We start from the raw sequence: 20,371 nt of genomic DNA, 5'->3' as shown, positions 1-20,371 counted from the left end.
CAAACAAACAAACACACACACACACACACACAAAGTAACATTGGAAAAGGGTGTGTGTGTGTTCCAGATGTTTCTTCAGGTTCTGGTTCTGACTCCAGACCGGGTCCCGTCCTTCATCATCCCGTCCTTCAGTCCATGTGTTCAGTCTCACCAGAACTCTTTGGACCGGACCAGACTTCTGTCTGACCATGATGACAGAGGGGGCGGAGCTCCCTGTGACTCCGCCCTGCCTGCCGTCGCCTCAGATCAGACGTCGGCGCCGCACCGTCGCGTCGGTGCCGGCGGACATGGACCTGACGACACGGGCGGCCATGTCGCTGCCGCACATTGCCAAGGTGACCACACCCTATGGCTTCAGCGCCGTGTTGGCTGCGAGCCCCTGCACGAGCCGGCGGGAGTCCCTGTTTCACCGGAAAAGGCCAGCAGCGGACCCCCCTTCTGGTCCTGGTCCCGGTGCTGGTCCCAGCAGGTCCCAGGTCTGCTTAGCCCGGCAAAGGTCTGGGTCAGCAGGTGATGAAAGGGCTCAGGAGACCAGCAGCAGCCCTGAAGGCCCTAAGCCCCGCACCCTGGAGGACCGCCCCCCGATGATGTCATCACACCTGAGCGGTGGACTGGGCCTGAATGTAGCTGCTGTTTTATGACTGTAAAGATTAAAAAGTTTTAATAAACCTGTGTTGATTAAAGTGCTTGACCTTTGACCTCCTGAGGACAAACGGTCCAGAAAGTGGTTCAGATGAAGTGCAGTTCAGAGGACCGTCAATTCTTGTTTGGAGCTGATCAGGTGGCCCAGAGTATCCTGCAGGTGTGCTGCTGGGAGATCTCCCATCATGCACTGCTGCTCTGAGTCTGCAGTTCTCATTGGTTCTACTGCAGGTGTGGTGGCCGTGTCCTTTTCATTTAAACTGCCATCTTAACTCACGTTAAACCGCTCCAAATCATAACGCTGCAATTGCCGATTCAGGTGTTTAGTTTATTCTCACATTAATCACATTCTCGTCGTAACGTGAGGTCAAAGATAAATCAATAAATTACAGATGCCCCTTCCTCATGTTTCCTCCATGTTTGGTGAAGAAGAACAAAAAACTAAAAAAAAAAAACCTTCTCCCCTATCACAGCTGATAATCAGCTGGTAACCAGCTGACAATCATTTGGTCAATCACAACTAATACATACTAATTATTTAGCATATTCATTTAATCTTATTTCATAAGTCAAAAGAAAGATTTACATTACGTCAGTAAATAAGCAAATTCTAATATAGTTTGTGATCAACACAAAATATGTCTCTAACAGCTGGGTTCTGGTCTTTGACCCCACCTGGTCAATAACAATAAATAAATAAACACCAATCAATGTAATCAATCACTCAGATAAACCTCCAGGACCCGCGACATAGTGACGTCTGCCCGCAGCGGCTGGTACGTCACAGATGCGACACCGGAAGTGTAGTTTTTAGAGTCCGAGCTGTCTGTGCTTTGTGGCGGTAAATATATCAGCTGCACCGGAGAGTGAACGTTAATTTACGGTATTCCGAGCGGCACCGGGCCGGCAACGACTGCTGGACAAGACCGGGACCGGAACAGGAACTGTACCTCCGTCTTAAGGAGCAGGCTGTCGTACCAACGTTAGCTGGAGGAGTGTTAGCATGCTAGCTGCAGCCTGACGCCAGTGAGCTGCTCCGTTTAACGGTTAGCTAGCAGCGGCTAGCAGCGGCTAGCAGCGGCTAGCAGCGGCTAGCAGCGGCTAGCAGCGGCTAGCAGCGGCTAGCAGCGGCTAGCAGAAACGTGTCTGCGGTGTTTGAACGTGTTTTGATGCTAACAGCAACAGTGAGGAGCTCCAGGGAGCAGTAAGTGACCCTTTTAATAACCTTTCATTTGTTTTGATCCTGTTGAAACATTTAAACCGGAAAATACCAAATGAACCCGAGACAAGAGGAAATGAAACCAACAGAACAAATAGAAACATCAGCAGGAATAAACTACATTAAACTACAGTAAACCATATTAAACTACAGTAAACTATTAAACTGTTAAACTACAGTAAACCATATTAAACTACAGTAAACTATTAAACTGTTAAACTACAGTAAACTATATTAAACTACAGTAAACTATGTTAAACTACAGTAAACTATGGTAAACTGTTAAACAACAGTAAACCATATTAAACAACATTAAACTACAATGAACTATATTAAACTACATTAAACTACAGTAAACTATATTAATCTACAGTAAACTATATTAAACTACAGTAAACTATGTTAAACTATATTAATCTACAGTAAACTATATTAAACTACAGTAAACTATATTAAACTACAGTAAACGATGTTAAACTATTAATCTACAGTAAACTATATTAAACTACAGTAAACTATGTTAAACTATATTAATCTACAGTAAACTATATTAAACTACAGTAAACGATGTTAAACTATTAATCTACAGTAAACTATATTAAACTACAGTAAACGATGTTAAACAATATTAAACTACGTTAAACTATGTTAATATACATTAAACTGTTAAACTACAGTAAACTATCTTAAACTATATTAAACTACGTTAAACTATGTTAATATACAGTAAACTGTATTAAACTACAGTAAACTATGTTAAACTATTAATCTACAGTAAACTATATTAAACTACAGTAAACTATGTTAAACTATATTAATCTACAGTAAACTATATTAAACTACAGTAAACGATGTTAAACAATATTAAACTACGTTAAACTATGTTAATATACATTAAACTGTTAAACTACAGTAAACTATCTTAAACTATATTAAACTACGTTAAACTATGTTAATATACAGTAAACTGTATTAAACTACAGTAAACTATGTTAAACTATATTAAACTACGTTAAACTATGTTAAACTACAGTAAACATGGCTCATCTGGAACAAAGGCCGGAGGGGGAGGAAGGTTACCTGCTGGTGGAGGAAGACACGACCGACTCCAGCCTCATCATCACCATGGGTAACACACACACACACACACACACACACACAACCATGAGGAACGCCTCTAACTCTGTCCGGGGGGGGGGGGGGGAACGTGACAGTGTGTGTGTGTGTGTGGTGTGTTTGTGTGTGTGTGTGTGTGTGTGTGTGTGTGTGTTTGTGTGTGTGTGTGTGTGTGTGTGTGTGTGTGTGTGTGTGTGTGTGTGTGTGTGTATCTCCTGCTCTCTGTTTGTCTTGTTGTTGGAGGGTTAGGGTTCTCCACTGATGTTCCACTTCATAGCGTTGAAGCCTTTTAATTTGATCCCATTTTCTGTGGATGAAGTTGATAAAGTTCTAGAGAGCTCAGATCACAGGAACCCTTCAGGTCTGACTGTATAGAACCTCATTTTTTGAAACTGGCTGCTGATTTTGTTGCAGAGCCTCGTGCATATCTTTTTAATCTGACAATGAAAAATAAAGAAAGACCAAAGAAATGTAAATCTGCCTTTGTTGTCCCATTGTTTAAAGGTGGTGACCGAGCTATTTTAAATAACTGTAGGCCAATATCTACTTCATCTGTACTTGCTCAAATTCTTGAAGCTCTTGTGAGCAAACAACTGGAGGAGTTCTTATACACCGATGTCATTTTATCAACCTATCAGTCAGGCTTTAAGAAAAAACACAGCACTATTACAGCTGCACTGAAAGTAGAAAATAACATTTCTGTTGCTCTTGACAAGAAGCAACATTGTGCGTCCCTGTTTATCGATCTGTCTACAGCATCTGACCCAGGTCACCGTGGTGTGTTCAGGCTCCTCCACTCAGGGCTCTCAGAGCCAGCGGTCGCTGGGTTCACGAGCCATCTTGAAAATAGGTCTCAGTGCATCAGATATGATGGCCTATGCTCTGATATTGCAACCGTCTGCAAAGGTGTGCCACAAGGCTCTGTATTAGGTCCACTTGTATTTACTGTTTATATAAATAATCTGGGCCAAAATGTGTTGGACGCTAACTTTCACTTCTATGCTCATGACACTGTGATATATTGCTGTGTGTCTATTCTTGTGCAGGATCTCTTGCAAAATGCTTTTAATGTTGTTCAAAATAGCCTTTTTCAACTGAAACTTGTTCTAAATGCAGATAAGACAAAACTTATGTTGTTTTCAAACTCTTGGAGAATATTCCTTCGGTGGTCACTCTTGAAGGAAGTGAAATAGAGGTTGTTGACTCTTATAAATATCTCGCTTATCAGCCACATGTGCAGTACTTGGTGAAAAAGTTTAGGTTAAAACTAAGTTTTTATTTTTGAAATAAGCTGTGTTTTTCAATTAATGTAAAAAAGCGACTAGTTGCTGCTACTTTTTTACCTGTGCTGGACTATGGTGATCTTCTATATATGCATGCCTCTGCTAACTGTCTTCGTATGGTGGACACATCTTACCATGCTTCACTGCGGTTCATTACTCTGACTCACCACTGAGTTATACTCTCGGGTAGGATGGCCTGCTCTGGCCACCTGTAGGCTGTCACTGGTACACCTTCATTTATAAGGCAATCCTTGGTCTGCTCCCAAACTACCTGTGTCTTCATCACGCAGAAAAGTGCCAGACAATACTCCTTGTGTTCTCAGGACTTCTTTATGCTCGCTGTCCCAAATGCCAGAACGGAAATGGGAAAAAGGTCTTTTGTGTACTCTGCACCCTCATCATGGAATATGTTGCAGAATGACTTAAAACTCAAATAACTGATACCACTTACTGATTTTAAATCTAAAATGAAAGAAATAGAGGCGTGTTCCCAAAAATGTCAATGTTTTTAAATTAACCAGGTTAGGTAACTGAATCTTAACTTTTAATTACTTTTAATTTGTGTCATTGTGTTCTTCTATCTCTAACTGTGTTTCTTATGTTTCTGCCTGTCTTGGCCAGCTCTCCCTTGAAAAAGAGATTTTTAATCTCAATGGGACTCCTGGTTAAATAAAGGGGGAAAAAAACTCATCACAGCTGTTAATATCTCATCACAGCTGTTAATAACTCATCACAGCTGTTAATAACTCATCACAGCTGTTAATATATCTACTAATGATCTTCCTCCATGCAGCTAACAGACTCTCTTTCTGCACTGATTCCTCCACAGACATGATCACCAACATCAGCAGTCAATCTGCCCGACAAGTAACCCGACATTTACAAAACAACTACAACCATGAAACCCTCGACAATCAGATAACAAACCAACCTCCTCTACAACAATGACCAACCATGTTTCCTTCCTCACCACAGATGCTCCGCCCACCTCTGAGCCTGGTTCTGTTAACAGATGCTCCGCCCACCTCTGAGCCTGGTTCTGTTAACAGAAGCTCCGCCCACCTCTGAGCCTGGTTCTGTCAGAGGTTTCTTCCTGTTAAAGGGAGTTTTTCCCTCCTAACTTATGTGGGAATTGTTGAATTGTTGTTTCTCTGTATAATGTTGTAAAGTTCTGATGTAAGAACTTTAATGCGTTAATGAAATAAGCTGCGTTGTGATTTGGAGCTTTATAAATAAAGTTAAATTGAATTGGACGGTCGTGTCTCTGTCTCAGATGACAGTCAGGTGGAGGCCGCGAGGAGGAAGGCAGTGAGGAAGAGGAAGACGATGCTGTCTGAGGAGGAGGAGAAGGAGAGGGGTGGGGCCTCAGAGAGCGAGGAGGAAGAGAGGGGAGTGGAGCTAGAGATTGACAGACGGTTGGACCAATCCCTGGAGACCAAGTCCAAACAACACAACCTGACAACCGTGAACGTCCGCAACATCCTGCACGTGAGTCCTCCGTCTCCAGGGATTATTGATCGGGGATTATTGATCAGGGATTGTGGTCCTGACTGGCTGCAGACTAGCAGGACCACGGACCTGGACTGGGTCCCTGTAAACAGTACCTTTGCTCCAGTTTCGCTCTGTGATGTCATAGAGCAGAAGCAGGTTGGGGGAGAGGGGACTCAGACGCTGTGTTGTCTCCTCTGTACAGGAAGTGATCACCAATGAGCACGTGGTGGCCATGATGAAAGCTGCCATCAACGAGACGGACGCCGTCCCTCCGTTTGTGAGTGTCCGCCCGTCATCCAATCAGATCGCTCGCTGAATTACCTCCTCGCTAACGTGTCGTCGTTCCTGCAGGAGCCCAAAATGACCCGGTCCAAGTTCAAGGAAGTCGTGGAGAGAGGAGTGGTGAGTGGTCCGTTATTGGTGATGTCATCAGACTGGTGATGTCACAGCCTGATGATGTCATCAGACTGACTGTTAAGGCCTATTTAGTGTGCCTAGAAGTACACAGGAAGTAACATAACTGGTGATAAAACAACTGGCAAAAGGTTTGACAGAAATGAACAAGATAACAACATTAGCTTCACCAACAACAGTAGCTTCAACAACAGCTTCACCAACAACAACAACAGCTTCACCAACAACAGCTTCACCAACAACAACAACAGCAGCTTCACCAACAACAACAACAGCTTCACCAACAACAGCTTCACCAACAACAGTAGCTTCACCAACAACAACAGCTTCACCAACAACAACAACAGCTTCACCAACAACAGCTTCACCAACAACAGTAGCTTCACCACCAACAACAACAGCTTCACCAACAACAGTAGCTTCACCAACAACAACAACAGCTTCACCAACAACAGTAGCTTCACCACCAACAACAACAGCTTCACCAACAACAGTAGCTTCACCAACAACAGTAGCTTCACCAACAACAACAACAGCTTCACCACCAACAACAACAACAGCTTCACCACCAACAGTAGCTTCACCAACAACAGTAGCTTCACCAACAACAGTAGCTTCACCAACAACAACAACAACAGCTTCACCAACAACAACAACAGCTTCACCAACAACAACAGTAGCTTCACCAACAACAACAACAGCTTCACCAACAACAACAACAGCTTCACCAACAACAACAACAGCTTCACCAACAACAGCAGCTTCACCAACAGCAATAGTTCTGTTGTCGATGCCGCAGGTACGGCAGTACCAACTCTCAGTGGCAGCAGCAGCAACGTGCCAGGAGAAATTCAGAAGAGGAAAGAGTAGCACAGAATCTGCGGTTGATATGCAGCTCCACTGATGAATTGAGGACTCTCAGGTGTGAGTGTTTCAGCAATCAGGAAGGGGCGTGGCAGACCTGAAACACAAACACACAGCTCTCTTCTAAAAAAGAGGCATAATGAAGTCAGGAGATGTAACACTGGCGTTGTGTTTCCTGTCAGGTGATTCCAGCCTGGAACATCTCTCCCATCAAGAAATCCACTGACACTAACAAGGTAAAGGTCAGAGGTCAAACACCACACCTGTCTGACCCATGACTCACATCTTCCACAGACGATTTTGTTTGAAGAACTTTTTTCTCTCGAACATTTTAAAACATTCTGAACATCATAAATAAAAACCTGTCAAAATCTTGTATTATTCATGTTTAAACAGACTTGTTAAATACCGCTCTGGAGGCGACAGTGAGTCACTTTTACATCTGGACACACTTTAAAAACGTTTCTCAAATATTTCAACAAACATTTGACAATGGAAAAAAATAAAGTTTAAAGATTTTAATTTGTTTAGATTGCAAACATTGAATCCATGTTAACTGAATTCAGTGATTTAAAGAGGCTTTTATTGTGAAAGGATGAAGTTGTGTTGTATTCAGGCTCCACAGTTCATGGACATCCCTCTGGCTGAGGAAGACTCCTCTGATGAAGAGTACCACCCTGATGAGGACGACGACGATGAGACAGCTGAAGATGTGAGGCTCTCTGACTCATCTGAACACTGGTTATTGATTATTGATTATTGATTACTGATCGGTGTGTGCAGACGTTCCAGGAGAGCGACATGGAGAGCACGGCTTCGTCCCCCAGAGGAAGTCGACTCAACCGGGGGGATGAGGACACCTGCAGCCCCTGGCAGGTAACAGCTAATCAATACCCGATTAATAACAGCTGATCAATACCGATCAATAACAGCTGATCAATACCGATCAATAACAGCTGATCAATACCTAATCAATAACAGCTGATCAATACCTGATCAACAACAGCTGATCAATACCCGATCAATAACAGCTGATCAATACCCGATCAGGAACAACTGATCAATACCAGATCAAGAACAACTGATCAATACCTGATCAAAACCCAAGCAATAACAGCTGATCAATACCCGATCAATAACCGCTGATCAATACCCGATCAATAACACCTTATCAATAACAGCTGATCAATACCCGATCAATAACACTTTATCAATAACAGCTGATCAATACCGATCAATAACAGCTGATCAATACCTAATCAATAACACCTGATCAACAACAGCTGATCAAAACCTGATCAACAACAGCTGATCAATACCCGATCAATAACAGTTGATCAATACCTGATCAACAACAGCTGATCAATACCCGATCAATAACAGCTGATCAATACCCGATCAAGAACAACTGATCAATACCAGATCAAGAACAACTGATCAATACCTGATCAAAACCCAAGCAATAACAGCTGATCAATACCCGATCAATAACTCCTTATCAATAACAGCTGATCAATACCCGATCAATATCCGAGCTGATCAATACCTGAGCAATAACAGCTGATCAATAAACTGTAGTAGCTGTAGCCCCGCCTCCTCGGTTCTGATTGGTTGATCTGTGGTCACATGACAACATCAATGACTCCTTTTTAGACCTCTCGGAGGCAAGCCAGACGTTTGAGGGCGGGGCCTGTCTCCATGGGACCTCCCCCTCCTCCCAAAGCTCCACCCACCAAACCAGTGACTGACAGCAGCTTCCTGGAGAAGCTTCACGCCGTGGAGGAGGAGCTTGCTGTTTGTATGGAGCCCTACCAGGTGACTGAACCATCGAACCAACATGGCCACCGGGTCCGTTCACGTACAGAACCTCCAGAACCAGTTCAGAACTTTAGGTTCCAGCTCCAACGAGTGAATGTGACGTTGGAACACCTCGTTTCAAACTAGTCTGTTTCATAACACCGATATCAGCCAGCATCAAGAACCAGACGTCACTGATCATCTTATTGATTATTGATGATTGATTACTGATTCCTCCAGCCTCTGTCTGAGTCGGAGGACGAGGCCGGTCTGATGGCGTACCGGACCCGGTCCAAACGTCCTCTCCGGGACATCCCACTGGGCCGGCTGGAGGCGGAGCTACGAGCCCCCGACATCACACCTGACATGTACGACTCTAGCTCCACCCACGAGGACAGAGAGTGGACTGATTGGCTGAGAGGCCTGATGACCTCAGATGTGGACAACGAGGGTGAGTGTTGGTCACACGGTCCAGGTCATGTGACGGTGTGTGTGTGTGTGTGTGTGTGTGTGTGTGTGTGTGTGTGTGTGTGTGTGTGTGTATCTGTGTGTGTGTGTGTGTGTGTGTGTGTGTGTGTATCTCTGAGTGTGTATTTGTGTGTACCAGAGGAGTGCGATGATGAAGATGATCCAGAGTATAACTTCCTGGCTGACACTGATGAGCCCGACCTGGAGGATTACCGTGACGACAAGGCTGTCCGCATCACCAGTCAGTACACAAAGAAACACACACACACACACACACACACACACACACAGACAGACGTGTGTTTAAAGAGTGTGTGTCTGTCCAACAGAGAAGGAGGTTAATGAGTTGATGGAGGAACTCTTTGAGACGGTAAAAACACTTCATTCATCACATGGTTCTGTTCTGATGCTTGTTTCTATGGTAACGGAGTGTGTGTGTGTGTGTGTGTGTGTGTGTGTGTGTGTGTGTGTGTGTGTGTGTGTGTGTGTGTTAGTTAAAAGAGGACCTGGTAGGACAGGAAGTGGATGATGAAGGTCATGAGGAAGAGGAGGAACCACACATCGTCCAGACACACACACCTGAGGAGCAGTCCAACACGTATATAACACACACACACACACATCAACACAGCAGACGTGTGTGTGTCCTGCTGAGTGTGTGTTTCCCCTTAGGGGGCCAGCTGATGACGAGGCAGAAGATGAACCAATCACAGAGCTGCGTACGGTGAAGCAGCAGCTGGCCTTCATCAGGAGACGACACACACACACACTGAACTACATACACACTCCAGAACCACACACACTGAACTATACACACAAACACACTCCAGAACCACACACACTGAGGGTGAACACCCAGCAGAGGAGACACTTGGAGCAGCAGCTACAGCAGGTACACACCTGGACACACACACACATCTGGACACACAAACACACACACACACACACACACATCTGGACACAAACACACATCTGGACACACAAACACACACACACAAACATCTGGACACACACACACACACACCTGGACACAGAGCCGTGACTTGCTGACTCAGCTGTTGTTGTGCAGCGGTCAGGTGACCTCAGGTGTGTCTCCCAGCATGTGCAGCTGCTGCTCCAGGTGCAGGTGCTGACGTGTCCGGCGGGCCTTCAGAGTGAAGCGGAGACCTGCCGTCACTTCCTGGTAAGTTCAGTAAATCTCATGTTGATCGACGTGTCAACGCAGCTTCGGTCTCACTCCTTCTTTGCGTTGCTTTGCTTTCACCTGTAACTTCCTGTGTTGCCACGGCGACCGGGGGCGTAGTTTGAGCTGAACGTGTTAGCTCAGCGGGCCGAGCTGATCCGGTCCGACGGTCATCCTGGATTCCGCAGCGCCTTCAGAGCCTCCAACCTGCAAGGGGCGCTGCAGCTGCTGGAGGAGCTGCGGCAGACTCCCATCAGCTACCGGCCACAGCTCCACCCGCCTGACGCCCGCGGATACAGTAGGTACCAGGTCCAGGTGGTGGTCCTGGTCCAGGTTTCTGGTGACCTGGTTCCATGGTGACCCGGTCTCCGTGGTGACCCGTGTCCGTGGTGGCCAGGTCTCCGTGGGGACCGGGTTCGTGGTAACCTGCTCTCCATGGTGACCCGGTCTCCATGGTGACCCTTGTCCATGGTGACCAGGTCTCCGTGGTGACCGGGTTCGTGGTGACCCGCTCTCCATGGTGACCTGGTTCCATGGTGACCGGGTCTCTGTGGTCAGTGCGTAGTTTCCCCGTCTTGCCGGCGGAGCTCTCCTGGATCTTCTCCACGCGGCCGGTCTTCCTCCACCCGGAGCTGCTGCCCTGCTGCAGTCTGGACCCGGCTCTCTACTGTCCCCGCAGGACGGCCGCCTTCACTGCAGCCGAGGACTGGTACACATAAACACACCGTTAAAGGAGCAGTCCGCCTGTCACACAGTCTGACCACTGACCTGTGTGTGTGTGTGTGTGTGTGTGTGTGTGTGTCAGCCTGCTGGTGCTCGGTCTCAGGAACATGGAGGGGTCATGTGACCCACCAAAGCTGGTGTCTCAGTTCCTACTGAGGAAGACTCTAGTTCAGGTCCGACGGAGAATCCTGCAGTGCTGCAGACCTGGTTTCCCTGACAACGTTGTGAAGGTAACCCCCTCACTCTCCACACACACACACACACACACACACACACACACACACACACGCACACACACGCTGCTGGCTGACTGTGTGTATCCCTGCAGACCTTCAGGTACCAGCGGCTGCTCCGGTCGATGCCAGTCGCCTGCCGCCGTGTTGACCCGGCGGAGCAGCGCCCCCCAGTGGAGAGGGAGGAGAGCCTCATGCCTCTGTGGCTGTTGGTAGGAGACTCAGCTTATTAATAGTAGTATTAACTTTAGGATCACAGCAAGCTGTGATTGGTCCTTTAAACACCGGAGATGTTCCAGGAAATACTACACTCACAACTACAGGAAAGGTTAGGTTAGGTAGTTACTTTATTAACCCCTGAGGGGAAATTTTTTCGCGACAGCAGCATACAGAAGAAATAAGATAATAATAGAATAATAGAAAAGCAATAAAATAGCAGTAAATACTCACAACTCCGTCTGAATACTGACATTTAATGAAGAAATGAACTTTAAAGTGAACATTGAGCCAGAAATCAGCACGTTTCCTTCAACCATCTTCTTAGATTTATTTATTTAGATTTATTGATCTATATATTTGTTTTTATTTGGTCTCTCCCCCCCCCCCCCCCTCCACACACACACACAGCGGAGTCTTCCCATCATCTACCTGACCGTCAAACACTACAACAGCCTGCCTGACTCTGCCCCTGAGGCCCCGCCCCCCTGTCGATGGGGTGGAGCTGTCCTGCGCTCCGCCTTCAGCACCTACAGCTTCCCCCCCGGGACCAGGTACCCCCCCCCGCCTCCCCGACCACCTGGACTTCAGACGCATCGGCTTCGTCCTCAAGCCCCTCCCCACTCCTCTGCCCGAGTCCGCCTCTTCCGCGTCTCCTGGTCCTGGAGCTGTCAGTCCTCCTCGACTCCTCCTGACCAGAACCGACACCGCCTCCTTCACTGTCTCCACAGCAACCAGTGAGCAAATCAGATGCCACTGTGAGATGTTGGCTGGGCTGAGGAGGAGGAGGTTGTCTTCGTCTCCTACTGCAGGGAAACACATCCTGTACGGAGGAGGAGCCACGAGGAGTGATGATGACACCACTGCTACACCTCCTCGTCAAGGCTCTGCCTCCTCTCAGGTGATGGGAGATGATGTCATCAGGACCAGTGATGAGGAGGAGGAGGAGGGCGACGTCCTCCTGGCTCTGTCTGAATCTTCTCCCAGCGCCACAGGAAGTGTTGCCCACGATGACAGCCTGGAGGAGGCGGAGCTAGAGAGGGGACAGGAAGTGACTCCATTGAGAGCATCAGAAAATGAAGAAGGAGGGACGTCTTCAGGATCCAGAGCGTCTGTCCTCCGGCTGCAGGTCAGACATCATAATCAATGACATCACTGACATGATGTAAGCAGATGTTTCTAGAATAACGTCATGGTTCTGTTGGTCTTATCAAAGTTCTGGACCTTCAGTCAATCAGTGACTGATTGATTGATTAATCAGTTTAATAATCACATTAATAATCATCTGGTTTATTGTGGTTGTAGAATAAAGATGTGTGTGTTTTGAAGGAGCAGCAGATGGGGGGTGATGAAGATGAAGGTGGTGATGATGATGAAGAGGATCAGAGGGAGTCGGAGGACATGCTGTTTGCTCAGGATTACCTCCACAGAGTGAGCATTTTACTCCAGCTCTTATTTTGACGTGGGCAAAGTTACTCCATCGTTTAAGCCCCTCCCCCCGTATGACGCTGCACGATGCGTCTTCCTGTTTGTTGTGCAGGTGTATGTGAGGAGGTCCAGGTGTGTGAGGAGGTCCCTCATGTACTTCCTGTTTGTTGTCCAGGTGTGTGAGGCGGTCCAGGTGTGTCCGGGCCTCCTGGACCAACTGCTGCAGGTGTTGGATGGTTCCGGCTCGGTTCCGGAGGTTCTGTTGGAGCGTCTACGCTCCGTGTTGCGTCCGTGGCCTCAGCTGATCCGAGACTTCGCCGCCTTCCTGAACCAGAAGCAGGCGCGGCGCTGCGGGCTGGTGGGTGACATCACTCTGACATCACAGGCACCTGATAATGTCACTCAGGTGTGGCGCTAACCCTTCTTGTTCTCCGTCAGCTGGCGGAGCAGCAGCTGTTTGAACGTAGCCGGCGGTTTCTACGGCGACTGGGGCGGAGCCTGGGAGAAGGCTCCTCCCTCTACCAGCAGGTGGTGTCTGTACTGCAGGGAAGCTCCGCCCCCTCATCTGCTGACCTGGATGAGGTAGAGGATGACCTTTGATCCCTTTTGCATTCAGCAGGTTGACTGTTGAAACAGATGACATCATCGATCTGCCGACCAATCGGTGCAGCTCTGACTCCTGTTGTTGTTTCCTTCAGGTCTCATCTCTGCTCAGGAACCATCCAGACCTGCAGCAGGAGGTCCGACACCTCCTGCTGCTCCACCCGTCACCCCTGGCAACCAGTACTCCTCACTGCAATAGGAAGAGAGTCCACCCTGAGACAGGAAGTGACCAAGAAGAAGAAGAAGAAGATGATAAAGTCTCAATGATGTCCAGTGGAGAGAAAATCAGCATGTGGACCCGGTTAGAGACGCACACTACACACACACACACACACACACACACACACACACACACACACACACACTATAGATAAACTACACACACACTATATACACACACATTCTACACACACACACACACACACTATACACACACTATAGATAAACTATACACACACATTCTACATACACACACACACACACACACACACACACACACCAATGATATGAAACCTTCTAGAAACATTTGGAACCTTATTTTGAAACTTCCCGTGTGACTTCCTGTTTCAGGGAGGCGGACCGTTCCATCCTGATGGCCTGTCAGCAGGGAGGAGCCAATCAGAACACATTCCGACAGGTGTCCAACCAGCTCAGAAACAAGACTGTCCAACAGGTGAGAGGGGGCGGAGCCTCAGTGTCCAGGAAGTCCTCCTTCCTTTTTTAAATATTAACAATTGAACTAAAAGATAGAGCCGGTGTTTCCTGCAGGTCCGACTCCGGTTCCAGAACCTCATGAAGCTGTTCCACTCCGCCTCCCAGAAGTCCACTTCCTGTTCCTGGCCGGAGCAGCCAATCAGCAGACAGGAAGCGGCTCCGGACTGAACACTTCTGGTACAGACGATGAAGTCCAGCAGGGCGCGCTCACAGGAACATCCGTCCTGGTTCTGGACCTCACTGGACTCCAGAACCCCCCTGAAGGAAACCAAGGGGTTCTAGAACAATGTTAGTCGAACAGTTCCTCAGAGGTTCTGGATCTAAATAATACTTATTTATTTTAATTTATCATCTCTGACCTCACTGAGGGGGCGGAGCCTTAGTGACGTCGCACATGATGTAATAAGATCCTCCCAAACCAGTGAAGCAGCTCAATGATCCTCCTGCTGGTTTTCCCATGATGCATCTGGGCTGGAGCGCCGCGTCGCTTTGGTTCTGCTGTTGAAGCATGTGTTGACGTTTGTTTATAAATGTTTGTTTATAAAATGTTTGTTTATTCATATTGAATACGGTGGAAACAGACTTCAATAAAACGTTTTTACTCTTTTCAACCGTTTTCATTTCTGTTGTTTACAGACGACGTTTGTTTTTGTTTTAGTTTAACGGCATAGATCAGCTGTAGGGACGTGGAACGTCTCCTCCTAGCGGGGAAAGAGCAGGAGGTGGAGCAGGAGGTGGAACGGTACCAGCTAGATATAGTTGGGCTCACCTCCACGCAGCACCGGTTCTGGAACCATGCTCCTGGAGAACAGCTGGACTTCATTTTCTGGAGTTTCCCGGCTGGGCGCCGCTGTGTTGGAGTTCTCCCGGAGAACGAGAGGCTCCGCCTCCAGGCTGCAGGGAGGAAGACTCTGATTGTTGTTTGTGTTTAGTCATCAAACAGCAGTTCGGAGTATCCGGCCTTCTTGGAGTCGGTGGGAGGAGTCGGTGGGAGGAGTCCTGGAAAGGGCACCGCCTCCCAACTCCATAGTTCTCCTGGAGACGTCAACGGTCATGTGGGCAACGACGGAGAAAGCTGGCAGGAGGTGATTGGGAGGAACGAGCTGCTGATCTGAACCCGAGTTGTGTTTGGTTGTCGGACTTCTGTGCCGGTCACGGTTTGGACCCGACGAACATGTTGGAGCATCAGCTGGTTCATCAGTGTACCTGGTACCAGAACACCTCAGACCACAGATCGATGATCCACTTTATAGTCGTATCATCTGATCTGCGGCCGGATGTCTCGGACACTCGGGTGAAGAGAGGAGCAGAGCTGTCGGCCTCTTCGGACTCCCAGCATGCACTGGGGCGGTTTGCAGCCAAGTGTGAAGCGGCGAGTCAGCACCTCCAGATGGTGGATGATGGATGGATGATGGATGGATGGTGGATGATGGATGGATGGATGGTGGATGGATGGATGATGGATGGATGGTGGATGGATGGATGATGGATGGATGGAAGGTGGATGGTGGATGATGGATGGATGGATGGATGGATGGATGGAAGGTGGATGGATGGATGATGATGATGGATGATGATGGATGATGATGACATGATGATGGATGGATGGATGGTGGATGATGGATGGATGGTGGATGGATGATGATGGGTGGATGGATGATTGATTGATGGATGGATGATTGATGGATGGTGGATGATGGATGGATGATGGATGGTAGATGATGGATGGATGATGATGATGGATGATGATGGATGGATGATGATGGATGGATGGATGGATGGATGATGATGATGATGGATGATGATGGATGATGATGATGGATGATGATGATGATGGATGATGATGATGATGGATGGATGGTGGATGATGGATGGATGGTGGATGGATGGATGATGGTGGATGATGGATGGATGGAAGGTGGATGGATGGATGGATGATGATGATGGATGATGATGGATGATGATGACATGATGATGGATGGATGGATGGTGGATGATGGATGGATGGTGGATGGATGATGATGGGTGGATGGATGATTGATTGATGGATGGATGATTGATGGATGATGATGGATGGTGGATGATGGATGGATGATGGATGGTAGATGATGGATGGATGATGATGATGGATGATGATGGATGGATGATGATGGATGGATGGATGGATGATGATGATGATGGATGATGATGGATGATGATGATGGATGATGATGATGATGGATGATGATGATGATGGATGGATGGTGGATGATGGATGGATGGTGGATGGATGGATGATGGATGGATGGAAGGTGGATGATGGATGGATGGTGGATGATGGATGGATGGAAGGTGGATGGATGGATGATGATGATGGATGATGATGATGGATGATGATGGATGATGATGACATGATGATGGATGGATGGATGGTGGATGATGGATGGATGGTGGATGGATGATGATGGGTGGATGGATGATTGATTGATGGATGGATGATTGATGGATGATGATGGATGGTGGATGATGGATGGATGATGGATGGTAGATGATGGATGGATGATGATGATGGATGATGATGGATGGATGATGATGGATGGATGGATGGATGATGATGATGGATGATGATGGATGATGATGATGGATGATGATGGATGATGATGATGGATGATGATGATGGATGATGATGATGGATGATGATGGATGGATGGTAGATGATGGATGATGATGGATGGATGATGATGGATGGATGGTGGATGATGGATGGATGGATGGATGATGGATGGATGGTGGATGGATGGATGATGGATGGATGGTGGATGGATGGATGATGGATGGATGGAAGGTGGATGATGGATGGATGGTGGATGATGGATGGATGGATGGAAGGTGGATGGATGGATGATGATGATGGATGATGATGGATGATGATGACATGATGATGGATGGATGGATGGTGGATGATGGATGGATGGTGGATGGATGATGATGGGTGGTGGATGATGGATGGATGATGGATGGTAGATGATGGATGGATGATGATGATGGATGATGATGGATGGATGATGATGGATGGATGGATGGATGATGATGATGATGGATGATGATGGATGATGATGATGGATGATGATGATGATGGCTGATGATGGATGATGATGATGATGGATGGATGGTGGATGATGGATGGATGGTGGATGGATGGATGATGGATGGATGGAAGGTGGATGATGGATGGATGGTGGATGATGGATGGATGGAAGGTGGATGGATGGATGATGATGATGGATGATGATGATGGATGATGATGGATGATGATGACATGATGATGGATGGATGGATGGTGGATGATGGATGGATGGTGGATGGATGATGATGGGTGGATGGATGATTGATTGATGGATGGATGATTGATGGATGATGATGGATGGTGGATGATGGATGGATGATGGATGGTAGATGATGGATGGATGATGATGATGGATGATGATGGATGGATGATGATGGATGGATGGATGGATGATGATGATGATGATGATGGATGATGATGATGGATGATGATGGATGATGATGATGGATGATGATGGATGATGATGATGGATGATGATGATGGATGATAATGGATGGATGATGGATGGTAGATGATGGATGATGATGGATGGATGATGATGGATGGATGGTGGATGATGGATGGATGGATGGATGATGATGATGATGGATGATGATGGATGATGATGATGGATGATGATGGATGATGATGATGGATGATGGAAACTGGACATTCAGATGTAACTTGACACATTTGCCTTTAGTGCCTTTGTGGATTTATGAATATACAGATAAAGAACACAAGAGCCATAAATTAGGTAAATAACAAATAGGATATTATCAGCTGGACGACAGCAGAGGGGGCGGAGCTATAAGGAGATCAAAGTTCCACCACAGGTCTGTTACTGAACAGGAGGAGCTGGGAATTAAAATGTTTGAGCCACGAGTGAAATCAAATAAAATCTGTCGTATTTTTGAATGTTTTTATTTCGTAGACTACATTTCTGATCAAATAAAGTGTTTACTCGTCAATTATTGATTATCCTAATTGAAATGGAAGCGGTGCGCGTTGTGTTTTCATTGACAGACTTCTCGGCCAATGACAGGATACCATCACGTCACTTGGTCTCGCTATTGGACCAATCAGAGAGCAGCTTTCCGGTATTTTTGTCTTTTCGTCCCGCCTTTCATCTGACAGCTGAGCGAGAGACGATAGTCAAATTACACAGGTGCTCACCGGAAATACAATCATTTAGCCTTCAAAGTTAAAGCACCAAATTTCACTTTTGGATTAAATCAGCATGGTTTGGTATGAAGAAAGACTCCGTGACCAAATAGAACCTATTTTAATTTAACGAAATGGTACTTTAATCTTTCAGAACCTGAAAATGCTCGTGAGGTTTTACCGCGGAGTGTTTTATTGTGAAGGTTATCACCGGAAACCATTCTATCCCGGCCCACCGTGACGCTCGGTGCAGCGGCGGGTTCCCCGGTCTGAAACGGTCCCCGTCTCCTCCGGTGGCTGCAGGTCTCCGGCTCCGTCATGGCGGCCGCTGTCCGCCTGTTTCCCGCCGTCACGTTGGTGCTGCTGTCTCCTTTTCCCGCCGCAGTGTCGTTGCGCAGAGACGTGCTCGAGCTCGGGGATGCGGAGTTCGACTACCTAGCAACGGAGCACGAGACCATGCTGGTGAAATTCTACGCTCCATGGTAACGGATCGCTGTTAGCTTAGCACAGCTAACCGGAAGTGTCCCGTGTTTCTAACGTTTCTTTCTGTTCTGAATATGGTGAACTGAAACCTGCTGTGTTCACCTGTTCACCTGTTCACCTGTTCCTCCTCCTCTTCTTCCATCACTCCTCATCATTCCTCCCTCCCTCCCTCCCTCCCTCCCTCCCTCCCTCCTTCTGTCTCTCCCTCCCTCCCTCCTTCTCTTCCTCCCTCCCTCCTTCTCTTCCTCCCTCCCTCCCTCCCTCCTTCTCTTCCTCCCTCCCTTCCTCCCTCCATCCCTCCCTCCCTCCCTCCTTCTCTTCCTCCCTCCCTTCCTCCCTCCTTCTCTTCCTCCCTCCCTCCCTCCTTCTGTCTCTCCCTCCCTCCCTCCTTCTCTTCCTCCCTCCCTCCCTCCTTCTGTCTCTCCCTCCCTCCCTCCTTCTCTTCCTCCCTCCCTCCTTCTCTTCCTCCCTCCTTCTCTCTCTCCCTCCCTCCCTCCCTCCCTCCCTCCCTCCCTCCTTCTCTTCCTCCCTCCCTCCCTCCCTCCTTCTCTTCCTCCCTCCCTTCCTCCCTCCATCCCTCCCTCCCTCCCTCCTTCTCTTCCTCCCTCCCTTCCTCCCTCCCTCCCTCCCTCCCTCCTTCTCTTCCTCCCTCCCTCCTTCTCTCCCTCCCTCCCTCCTTCTCTCCCTCCTTCTCTCCCTCCCTCCCTCCCTCCCTCCTTCTCTTCCTCCCTCCCTCCTTCTCTCCCTCCCTCCCTTCTTCCCTCTCTTCCTCCCTCCTTCTCTCTCTCCCTCCCTCCCTTCCTCCCTCCCTCCCTCCTTCTCTCCCTTCTTCCCTCTCTTCCTCCCTCCTTCTCTTCCTCCCTCCTTCTCTCCCTCCCTCCCTCCCTCCTTCTCTTCCTCCCTCCCTCCCTCCTTCTCTCTCTCCCTCCCTCCCTCCCTCCTTCTCTTCCTCCCTCCCTTCCTCCCTCCATCCCTCCCTCCCTCCTTCTCTTCCTCCCTCCCTTCCTCCCTCCCTCCCTCCCTCCCTCCTTCTCTTCCTCCCTCCCTCCTTCTCTCCCTCCTTCTCTCCCTCCCTCCCTCCCTCCCTTCCTCCCTCCCTCCCTCCCTCCTTCTCTTCCTCCCTCCCTCCTTCTCTCCCTCCCTCCCTTCTTCCCTCTCTTCCTCCCTCCTTCTCTCTCTCCCTCCCTCCCTTCCTCCCTCCCTCCCTCCTTCTCTCTCTCCCTCCCTCCCTTCCTCCCTCCCTCC

General features: G+C 47.8%; 2 protein-coding genes across 2 annotated transcripts in view; both read left to right on the top strand.

Annotated features, from left to right (window-relative positions):
• Nucleotides 1-1,443: 1,443 nt before the first annotated feature.
• On the top strand, nt 1,444-15,005 carry gon4la (gon-4 like a). Its single transcript, XM_069168664.1, is given in 27 exon segments — nt 1,444-1,846; nt 2,895-2,990; nt 5,534-5,748; nt 5,954-6,028; nt 6,103-6,153; nt 7,212-7,265; nt 7,646-7,741; nt 7,813-7,905; nt 8,683-8,844; nt 9,067-9,277; nt 9,434-9,535; nt 9,624-9,664; nt 9,789-9,892; nt 9,967-10,186; nt 10,394-10,477; nt 10,598-10,775; nt 11,036-11,186; nt 11,283-11,430; nt 11,529-11,645; nt 12,061-12,386; nt 12,388-12,778; nt 12,979-13,080; nt 13,253-13,435; nt 13,516-13,659; nt 13,776-13,981; nt 14,251-14,353; nt 14,449-15,005. Coding segments are annotated over 26 exon segments (3,762 nt in total). The 5' UTR covers nt 1,444-1,846; nt 2,895-2,899; the 3' UTR covers nt 14,563-15,005.
• Nucleotides 15,006-18,895: 3,890 nt separating this feature from the next.
• The window catches only part of LOC138209938 (protein disulfide-isomerase A3-like), an 8,459-nt gene continuing 6,983 nt past the window's right edge, over nt 18,896-20,371 (top strand). Inside the window, exon 1 of the mRNA XM_069168750.1 lies at nt 18,896-19,125. Coding sequence (XP_069024851.1) covers nt 18,962-19,125 — 164 coding nt within the window. The 5' untranslated portion in view covers nt 18,896-18,961. The remainder of the gene's footprint in view (nt 19,126-20,371) is intronic.

The sequence above is a fragment of the Embiotoca jacksoni genome, unplaced genomic scaffold (assembly GCF_022577435.1).
Source record: "Embiotoca jacksoni isolate LCO1_2020_lvr unplaced genomic scaffold, fEmbJac1.0.p SCAF_41, whole genome shotgun sequence".
NCBI classification, from domain to species: Eukaryota; Metazoa; Chordata; class Actinopteri; family Embiotocidae; genus Embiotoca; species Embiotoca jacksoni.
The sequence above is the reverse complement of the archived record's forward strand: the minus strand, read 5'-3'. Positions and strand labels throughout refer to the sequence as shown.